This window comes from Phocoena sinus, chromosome 13, assembly GCF_008692025.1.
Source record: "Phocoena sinus isolate mPhoSin1 chromosome 13, mPhoSin1.pri, whole genome shotgun sequence".
Lineage (NCBI taxonomy): Eukaryota > Metazoa > Chordata > Mammalia > Artiodactyla > Phocoenidae > Phocoena > Phocoena sinus.
In genome coordinates, this window is record NC_045775.1 from 55,829,045 (window position 1) to 55,839,871 (window position 10,827).

At 42.6% G+C, this 10,827-nt stretch overlaps 1 protein-coding gene across 1 annotated transcript; it reads right to left on the reverse strand.

Annotated features, from left to right (window-relative positions):
* Positions 1–1,858: 1,858 nt before the first annotated feature.
* On the reverse strand, positions 1,859–2,715 carry LOC116764474 (60S ribosomal protein L6-like). The gene is given in 3 exon segments (XM_032653129.1): positions 1,859–2,338; positions 2,340–2,651; positions 2,653–2,715. Coding segments are annotated over 3 exon segments (855 nt in total).
* Between the last annotated feature and the right edge of the window lie 8,112 nt (positions 2,716–10,827).

Here is a 10,827-nt window from a genome sequence, read left to right on the forward strand (position 1 = left end):
GTCACCCACAAGTATGGGGTATGTGGTAGAGTCAGGCTCGAACCCAGGTCGTTGGAACCTGAATTGTGTGTTTTTAACAACTGTGCTACAGTCCTTCTCCATCTGACCTCCTCCGAAGTATACTCAGTTTTGACATGTCTCTTTTTTGGGGGGTGGTGTTCTTGTCTTTCTGAATAAAGAGGTTGTATATTGGGAGCCTAAGGGAGGCTAGAACTAGAGCTTAGTTGTTGTAAGACCCTGTGGCCTTCAGATTTCAGAGTCCTGCCTGAGGAAGATCTTGAGAGGTTTGAGGACTTCTGATGTTTTCTTCTCATTATGCATTCTAGATGCACTACTTTTTCCCTTCTAAAGAATATGATATTAAATCCCAATGTTATTATTTTTGTTAATTGTAAAAGTACTGTGCAGTAATTTATAACATTCATTTGTATCATCAGTATCTATATGTGGCCTATTGCTGGGTTCTTGCCTTGACAACAGCAATTATTGACATGCCTTTCAATGTCCAGCAGAATGTGGGAACATAATAATCAGCACTCATCACAAATCTATTCACTTTATTTGTTTTTATTAATTTTTTTCTTATTACAACAACACGTGTTCAGTGAGGAGCAAATAGATAATACCAAAATGCCAAAAGAAGAAAGATAAAATCTCCCAGAATCGTACCATTCTGTGATAGCTATACCAAAGCAATATCTATAGAGTTTTGCTCATAAAAGGTTGTATTCAAGAATTTTATACCTAGCCAGGTTGTCTTTCATGTGTGAAAACAACAATTATATTCTCTGGTAGACAAAGCTTCAGAAATTTTCTGTGATATTTGTTCTCTTGGGCAAGGTTTTACTTATTTGTCTCTTTTGAAAAAAGTGTGTGAAGATAAATTCCAGGTGACCAAGAGATGGTTGATGGTGCAGTGAGTGATCAAAAAACCAGAGTATGGGGCTTCCCTGGTGGCGCAGTGGTTGACAGTCCGCCTGCCGATGCGGGGGACGCTGGTTCGTGCCCTGGTCCGGGAGGATCCCGCATGCCGCAGAGCAGCTGGGCCCGTGGGCCATGGCTGCTGGGCCTGCGCGTCCGGAGCCTGTGCTCCACAGAGGGAGGGGCCGCAGCAGTGAGAGGCCCGCGTACCGCAAAAAAAAAAAAAAAACCAGAGTATGAAAAAGGCCAGGGGCAGACACTTAAACCGGTCAGTGTACATCTGTTTGTATACCTAGATAGTTATAAATAATAATTAGGGATTACATATAAAAGCTGTAATTGGGTTTTTGTTTACAAACTGAAAGCAAATGTAAAAAATAATTCTTAGAAGATACATGATACAGTAGTAATTATGTGGTAATCTTTACCTGTAGCTCCAGATTGTATCATCAAAGTCTGAGAAGGAAATTCTGGGAATGGGTAGGGGAGAAGTAGTAGGAGGTAACGGGATGAAGAGAAGTGGGAGGGATTCAAGGCATTTGACTTGGATAATGTGAACCATTTGTATTTGTATACCCTGAAAAATAAAATATTGTAAGTATTTTGAAAAATATTTAAATTAGTCAAGTGAGGATTATTATCAGTTTAAGTAACATCAGTCCTTTAAAAATTTAGCTAAGTAACTTCGTGGCTTTTTAGGCAATGATACAATTTGTGCCTTTTGTTTTTGAACCCATTTCTCTCTGAGCTTGTTCTGTTGCTAAGCCCAGTTTACTGTGTGTTTCTCAAAGTAACCTTGATGAAGAGAAGCATACTGTCCTGTCTGCTTATGTCTGGGGTCTGACTGTCCAACTGGTCCTAGAGATTAAAAGACAATTTTTTTCTTTTTTTTTTTTTAAATGGACCGAATTATTTAATTAGGTTCTTTGTAAGAAGTTCAGAACACTACTTTGTGAGGATAAATTCCTCTTGTAAGAGCAAACACAGAGCGGAGGTAGCCCTGGAGTTGAGGAACGGCTTTGATTCTTCTCAGAATTTGTGAGTCCACAGCTTTCTGATCAACCTTCCGCTGCTCTGTAATCTTGTATTTCTCTCTCTCTGTGTCGAAGATCTCACCTTCCTGGTGCCTGGGCTTACGCAGTTTCTTCTTCTTGAAGTAAGCGTCAGTGAGATGTTCTGGGATTCTCACACCACTGATATCAATTTTGGTGGAAGCGGCAATGACAGATTTCTGGTGTGTTCTCCGCAGAGGAACTCGATTGAGGGACAGAGGCCCAGTCACAAGTAGCAGGCCACTGCTCAGCTGCTTCAGGAAAATGACCCTCTTGCCTCTGTGGTGCCCAGTGAGGATGAGCAGAATGGTCCCACGAGTGATGCTAGCACGCAGTTTTCTCACCTGCTTACTGAAGGGTTTTTTTGCCGTGACTCAACAGCTTTCGAGGCACGTCTTCAGTAGGATAATACCTAGGTATTTTGTGAAGATTAACCACCCAGCTACTACCATTCTTGTCACCACCAACTGGTTTTGTGACAGTAGCAAGAACCTTCACCTTCTTTTTCTTTTCAACCTTGGATTTAGCTGCTGAATACTTCCTCTTGTACAAGGCCTTTCTGGAATACATAGCTGATCGGGAATATCTGCCCATTCCTCTGACCAGGACAGGGGTGCGGCTGCAGTGGGGCTTCCCCTTCTTAATCTGCTTCACCTTTTTCACCTTGCCACCAGCATCCATCAGCCTTCTTGGCTTCAGGTTTTTTCTCCTTAGTATCCTTCTCAGCCTTTTCACCCGCCATCTTGCAAGATGGGAAAGAGAGCAAAAGACAATTTTTTTCCTGAAATTTGTAGACATCAAGTTGAAGCTAGAATTCTACATGTGTGTACATCTCCTTTCAAGGAAATAAAACAGATTGGAATTTACCAAAAGATGTTCTCTAATTCTGATTGAATTTTTACTTTAATAATTCTTGAATATTGTTTTCTCACAACTTGAGGCGCACTGGCACTGAGCACAGCTTCTTTTGGAGATGTTGGTGTTGCAGTTTGCTAATATCCTGTGTGTGTGTGTGTGTGTGTGGGTGTGTGGCGGGGGTGCAAGGAGGGTCAGGAAGGATTCACGAATCAGATGTTCAGATGAGGACAGGTAAGAATCCCTCCACTAGTAGGCTAGTTACAGGAAGTTAGCAGCCTTTCTCCTGGCCTGACCGCTGCTTCTCCTGGTGGTGGCAAGGTTTTCAAGCCTCATTACTGGAAAGTTCATCCTGTTAGATTCCCACTTAAGAGTAGGAGGATGTGTTTGGAAATAGCTCAGACTCTGTGGCCATTCTGACATAGACAATGATATTCCAAGTGTTGATCAAGGAGTTTTATTTATAGTTTAATTAAAAATTGTGAAAAATAATAACTGATTAAGAAGTAACCACATGTGCATACTACTGGATCAGATTTAGCAGATTTAATCTTGGCTGAATAATGAAGTGAGGTTGGCATGAGTTTTAGGGTCGAAACAGAAGAAACAAAACCAGTGATGGGCACAGGCTTGAAATATATACACTAGCCAGGTTATGCTACATTGATAAATAAACCCAGAAATGTCAGGGAGTTAAGGCAGAAAAGGCTTATTTCTTGCTTTCATAAAGTCCAGTGTTGGGTCGGCGAGGCTCTGGGCAGCATTCCGTCTATCTGGCTAGGCTGCCATCTCAACAGGTGGCTTCCAGAATTGCCAAGGCAAAGGACTGGAGACCAGTTCTTTATTTGGTGTCCCAGAGGAGACAGAAACACATTTCACTGGCTCTGCCTAGTCATGTGGCCCCACCTAACTCTGAGGGAACTATGGAGTGAAGACCTGTGTGTCCAGGAAGGAGAGCAAGACTGGGTGTGGGTGAGCACCGCACGCTTTTACTACACAGAGGAGGCTGTGCACCTGGCCGGAGTGGAGTCCAGGCAGTGGTTAGAGTCTGATGGCACGGATACTCAGCAGGGGAAGCAGAAGTCCTAGGAAATCAAGTATGGGCTACCACTTTGTTCTTTGCAACAATGACAGCCTGCACGGCCCTGGGATCACCTGCACACAGGGAGAGGGCACTGTCCCCTACCGCCAGCTTCTGGCTGTGGGTCAACTTCAACTTGGATTGATATATGTTGAGCCTAATAAGATCTTAATAATTTTTTAATTAAATGAATCACCCTGTCCCGATACCTTCCTTGGCTACTGGCCCTGACTTAGGACAGTCTACTATTCAGGTCTGTGTTCCTTCTCCAGTCTGGCCCATCTCCCCAATGTCCTGACATCCTCCCAGCCTTGCCGTGGTGATCCTGGTTCTGGGCTGTCACTCTGTCCGTGACACCCATAGCTGCCTGGCATGGGTGGTGAGGGTGTAGTGAGACCTTAATGTGTCTTAATGTGTCTCTCCCAACCTGCTGTACTTTACAGAATGCGGATACAGGGCCCCTGTCAGCAGAGGGGGCCTCATCCTTCCTCCCTGGTGAACTCCTGCTGCTTCTCCACATACTTTGCTGGTTGACAGTCATTTCAGGAGATAGAATGCCTGGGTCCAAACCTTGTCTCCATCACTAGTAAACGGTGAGACCCTGAGCAAGTGACTCAACCTCTCTGTGCTTCAGTTTCTCATCTGTTGGTATAATAATGCTACCTAGCTTTAGAGTAGTGCCGATTGCGTTAATACGTGAAAAGCACTTAGAACAGTGCTGGGTGAGTAGAAAATGGTTAAAGAACATTAGCCATTGTCACCCTCCTTCAAGACTCAGCTCAAACGTCCCTGAAACTTTCCTGATCTTGCTTCTTTTCGGGGTTCCTTCAGCCATCTGCTACTATCATTTATCATGTTACATTGTAATCATTAACGTGCCCATTTTTCTCTCCTGCAAGCCTGTGATCCCTGAAGTGCAGCACACTGCTCAGCATTTACCCTAGTGCTTGACAGAGTATCTGATGTGCAGATACACGTATCTGATGTGCATTCACAAGTGTTTTCTGAATAGATCCGGGGCGGCAGAAATTGCTAGGATTCGCCAGTGTCCAGTTATCCTCTCTTTCCTGAGTACAAAGAAAGCTACATTTCCCAGATCCCTATGCATCTAGAAGGAATCATGTAACTGAGTTCTGCACAGTCTTCCATGAGCCTGCTCTCTGCTCCCGTCCAATTGGTTTGAAGATGGTAGAATCGGAGGATAGAAAGAGCCCAGATCCCAGAGTCACCATTTGGAAAAGAGGGACCTGGACTTTTGAAATTGTGTCTGGCTTCTGAAATCTGATCCTGTTTGTTATAGCAGCTGGTTTGTTATAGTAGTTACTGGCTAATAAAACTAGGATCTGGGCACAACAAAAATGTTCTTATAGACATCATGGCGTGATATGACTCAGTCTGCTGACGAAGGCAGCTGAGCCCAGAACAGCATTTTGAACCAGCCTGTAGGTGAAAAGCAGAAATGTACAGCTGCAACTGAACCCATGGAAAGATTGGGAGGGTTGAAACGACAGAGAGGAGGTGAAGGGGGAGCAGCCAGCCTGCCCACCCTCTCCTCAGCAGGGGGCCAGTTTTGGGGTCAAATGTGGATTTCTCTGAACTTCTGGTTACCTGTAACCTTCCTTTCTTCACTTGTGAGCAACCACTGAGTATGATTCTCCTCTTCCTGGAAAGTTACTTAGAGAAAAAGCTGACTTTCCTTTCACTACACAAAGCATCATCCTTAGAAACAATTACAATTCTTTTCAGAGTTTTGGTTCCTTCTTAGGTACCTATTGTCCTAATAAATGGAACTGCTTGGAAAACAAAAGCATTTATTTCCTCTTTTAGCTAATTTAATTTTTATAGCCCCGGTGAAAAAATATTTTATGTTTTTGCTCGTCTAATGCGATTTTAAGATAGTTTATTCTTGGATTCAATTTTGTTTTCATTTTCTAGAAAATCAATTTAATTCACAGAATGTTCAATCATTTAATGGCTTTCCTTGCACACGGTTAATACTTAAGCATTTGATCAGATATTCCTCTTAGCAGTATCGTTATAAGGCTCAACCAGAGAAGGTGTTAGATGGGGAAATCGTCTACATTTGGCAAAGCCTCTTTCATCCTGACTAATTGACATGGCAAATCAGTCCGAATTGGTGAAGTTGAATTGCGGACTATTTCTCAGAGAGATTCCTGTATAATTTCAAGTTGCTCCAACTAAATTTACACAAGTGAGGCTAACAAAGGCTTTTAGGTTATTTCCTTCTTTTAGCTTTCTGGTACTTGGTATGTATTTCTATATCTATCTTGTGAACTTCTCTTGGGTTCCTGAAAACTCTTTGCCCTCAAGTCTTAAACATTCTCTTTGCACCTTTGTTTATTGTGTTATGTAGTAGGACTATTAGCAAAAGTAAATGTCAGGCTGGTCCCTGTCTGTATAATTATAATTTCAGAGTTAAAGGTTTTTATTTTTAAAGTTGGGTGGCAGTTCACCATTGGGAAGAAGTTTCTTAATTTCCTTCTTGGGCATGTTTTCAATACTGTAACGAAAGGATTTGAGATCAGATTGTAGGTCTTTTTTGTTTGTTTGTTTTTGGAAAGGAAAACTGACGTTTCTGAAGGCTTTGCTGCAAAGCAGATTCAGCAATGGCTGGAATATAAGACTTGGCTCTTCAGTGTCAAGACACTGGTTCTTCAGGTTGAGGGCACTGCTGTGATACAGCACAGAGGAGGCATATTCTGGAAGGTCATGATTTCTCTGAAGTGAATTTTAAGGTTCAAAGAATGTATCTGACTGTATCTGACCACAAAATAAATGGTGGTCAGGTACAATGGAATATGCCACTCTTGACCTTTTCTTCTTTATGTTACAGTGTTTACCCTCAGATTGGTTCTCAGTTGCCCATGGCGAAAAATGTAAGCCTTGAGAAGCTTTATGGTGGGCTCATAGATTATCTGTGAGATGGTTTATAAGTAGAGTAACAATATAATTTATCCTTCAAATTTGGACACTTTTGAGAGTGAAAAGGTGAGTTATTAATAGTTATGTCAATGATATAGGTAAAAGGGAGACTTTTCCAAGCAATTAATCGCTCTCTTTCTCTCTCTCTCTTTCTCTCACACACATACCCCGCATCGGTGTGCTGAATGCAGAGACTTCAAGACCCTAGAGGAGGGCAGAGCTGCAAAATGGAATTATCCTGGGTCCCAGATGAGCATGCAAAAGGCTGTCTGCTAGTCAGGAACACACATATTAGGGTCTCTAGTGCACACAAAATAAAATATTATATTAAGTCCCTGGGATTTTGGCATTTATTATAGCAGCTAGCATTATCATAGCTAATGCTGAACACTTTATTTCAATGCAATGAACTGCTATTGAAATCTACTGTTCTTTCCACTGGGGATACAAAGATATGTAAAATCTGGTCACTGTCCTCAAGGAGCTTAAGAATCTGGAGGAAGTACAGATGTGTATTTTAATGGTCATTAAAATTTGTGAATAGAGGGAGATGAATTTAATTTTGAACATGCTGATTTGAAGGTGTTTGTAGAGTATTCAGATGGCACTACCCTGTATGTAGATAGAGGGAGTAAAGCTGGGAAGAGAGATCTGGTATCAAAGGCAAATTGGCTGAATTCACCATTTACAGAGGGTCAAGTCAGCTCCTTAGAAACAGTTTAAGGTTCCCTTGGCAAGTAAGAGAGCCTTCACCCATATTCCCGAAGATGCTTTTCGATGTAGCCACACTGGGCCCTCTGAGGGCTCAACCTACCACTGGGACCTGAGCTCTTTGAACTCTTGGCTGTTGTCTTTATATTGAGAAAACAAAGGACAAAGGAACATCCCCACATCTCTAGATCTCTTTTGTAGTTTACAAGTTACTCTCCTGTACATGACCTACTGTGAGCCTGACATTGGCCCTGTGGTGTTGGCAGGAGAGTTCTCTTATCCATTACACGTCCACAGGTCTTGCCCACCAGCAAGTAGGAAGGACCTCTTGTTAATTGGAATGACCCAACTCCGAAGGGGCTCAGCCCCTACTTGGCATAACTGTGGGACCTCGGCGCCCTCTTGAAGATTGCTCTGTCACTTCTGGGGTCCCCCGAGGGTGTCTCACTTGGGCTCAGGAGCCAGGCTTTGCTTATTCTGCCACTGGGGCTTCATTGTGCTGGCAAATCACTCCCTACCACATGCAGGCTGACAGGGTTGCTCCCAGTCAGAGTGGAGTGCTCCCAGCTGATGTGGAACCATTGCCCTCCACCACCCTCATTCCTTCTACCAGACCTGTGCTCCTAAACTCCTTTTCTAGTAAAGAAACACCTACCAAGGCCTGCAAATAGAGAACTGGAGGGATAGGTCCCCCCGCCCAACCGCCCACTAGATGTGTTCAGATCTCAGTTTTGAAGCTACCAGTTTACTCATATATACACACCCATGTGCACACAAACATGTACATGCTGCGGGACTCAGATAAGTGAACTAACCTGTTCCAGCCATCCCATTTTTGACAAACTGGGGTATGGAACCCAGGACTTTTGACTTTGAGTTTAGTGTTCTTCCCTCTGCCTCATCCTGATGGAGAGAAAAAATTCTATGAAAAAGTTGGTTAAATCAGCAGAACCATCTGCTAGAAACTTGAATCAGTGCCACAGTGGAAATTCTGCTTTCTGCCTCTTTCTCCAGGGCTTAGGGAGGCTGCTGTGCCCAGCACTGGGAGCCATCGGGAGAGTTGGGTGAATAACGGGGGCTTTGTCATGGGAGCTCCCTGAAGTCTTGCCCTAGTGTGAGTCGTGTCAGTGTTTTCATTATTTTGGCTTGTGGTTTGTAACTTGTCATAAGAATTAGTTCCGGCTTAATTGAGGGCCTCATGTTGAAGTAAGAAGAGGAAGTGTTGTGGCCTCTCAAAATGCCTTTTATAAGATCCTGACACTTTCATTCTCAGCAAATACAGCTGGGAACAGTAGCACGTGGGAAGGGATGAGCCACCAAATGTTCCAAGTCCAGTGCCCTCTTGGCCTCTAACTGTGGCGCTTGCTTAAAGATTGTTGGGAAGTAGAAACAGACACATTTGTTTCCTTTTCTTTCTTTCTTTCTTTCTTTTAAAAATCTCTTTATTTGGGGGTTGTACTGCCTGAGGGCAAGAAGAGCTCTGGGAAGAATGTGATGTGCATCTTCCTCAACTCCCTTGGAAAGGGGCATCCAGCCCTCAAGTTGATTTTCAGCTCTGCGCCAGACCTTTGAAAAGTTTCTTTTATCAAATCATACCAACCTTGTGTCTGTTTTCTCTTTTCTGTGTTAATTGGAGGCACTAATTTATACTCAAGTGTTAATGGGTTAAGGTGTGGTAAAGTTCCTTGAAAACATTCTCATGTTTTTACAGGGACTTTCGTTATCTCAATGCAAAACCTTCCCTGACCGAGCCACAGAATCCTCCCTTTCCTCTGATTCCCTGGGCAGGATCTCCAGCTTTAGTGAGCAGAAGAATCACTTGGAGAGCTGGTAATGTGAAGATTCCTAGGCCTGTCCCCGGAGATTCTGGCCCATATGTAGGTGAAGCTTTTTATGATGCCATGGTACCACACGAGGAGTAGTAAATGTCACAGATCTTTGTCAGTGACCCTCCCACCATGCTTGAAAGTCTCCCATTAACTTCTGCAACAAACATGCATTGAGGACTTGCCATTTGGAAGACACTAGGCTTCGGGCCAAGAGCCATAGTCTCCCTGAGCCTGAACTCTAGTGGAAGAATCAGGGGACACACACACACACACACACACACACACTAATAATTACCAACAGAAGACAGTGTAGGTACGAAGGAACTGGTTAATGAGAGCTGGGATCAAGGAAAACCCTAGGGCAGTGCTACTCCAAGTGTGGTCCCTGGACTAGCAGGCTCAGTATTACCTGGAAACTAGTTAGAAATGCACATTCTCAGGTCCCACTTCAGAGCCTTCTGCCTCTGGGAGTCAGTTAATCTGTGAGCACCCTTTGTCCTTTGCTTGTAGTTCAGGCTCCCTCTCTTTCTGTCCTGGGCACTGATAGGACACAGCTTGGTGGTGGTAGAAAGAAGAGCTGGAACATGAAATTTACCTGTAATTCCACCATCCAGAGATGACCGCTCCTACTATTTGGTGTATATCTTTTCAGACTTATTTCCATGCAATATAGACATATATAATGAAAAAAATGTTTAAACAGAAATTTATTATACTGTAATACTGGCTTTTAAATTTCTTTTTCCCCACTTAACCATAATAATGGAGTCTCTTTCCATGTAAGTAAAAATACTTTCACCACGTTAATTTTAATAACAGTATAGCATTTCGTTGTAGGGATTTACTATAAATCATTTAACTATTCCCTATAGTGCAAGTTTTTACAAATTTTTGGAATCGCTAGATAACTTTCAGAAGAATGTCCTTATATGTACATCTCTGTACATATCTGAGATAATTTTACTAAATTAAGTTCTTTTTTGTAGTGTGTTCTTCAGATGTAATTCACAGAACATTTATGTCAGAGAGACTAGTATGAGAGATGAAGACTTCCCATTTAATAAGTACTATTAATCACACCTCCAGTCTTCCATTTGATAGTCAAAAGAACATGAAGATAGAACAAATTGTGCTGAAATATTTTTTATTTTGCATGATTAATGGACGTAAGGCCATTGGTAAAGGACCCTGTCAGTTATCACGGGACGAATAACACTCTAGCAAATGTAAGTGCTGAGATAGGACCCTTGTGTGCATTTCTCAGAGTGTTGCTCGCTCAAACACATCTTGGATCTTTGGAAACTAAAGTGAGTTTCTAAAATAAGTGGAAGATCAGCTTATACAACTCTGATTTTAATAGAAAGCTATCCACAGTATCAGCAGATTCATTAAGAAGTCTGCTGGTGGTGATGTTAAGAAGGCTGGCAGATTTTCA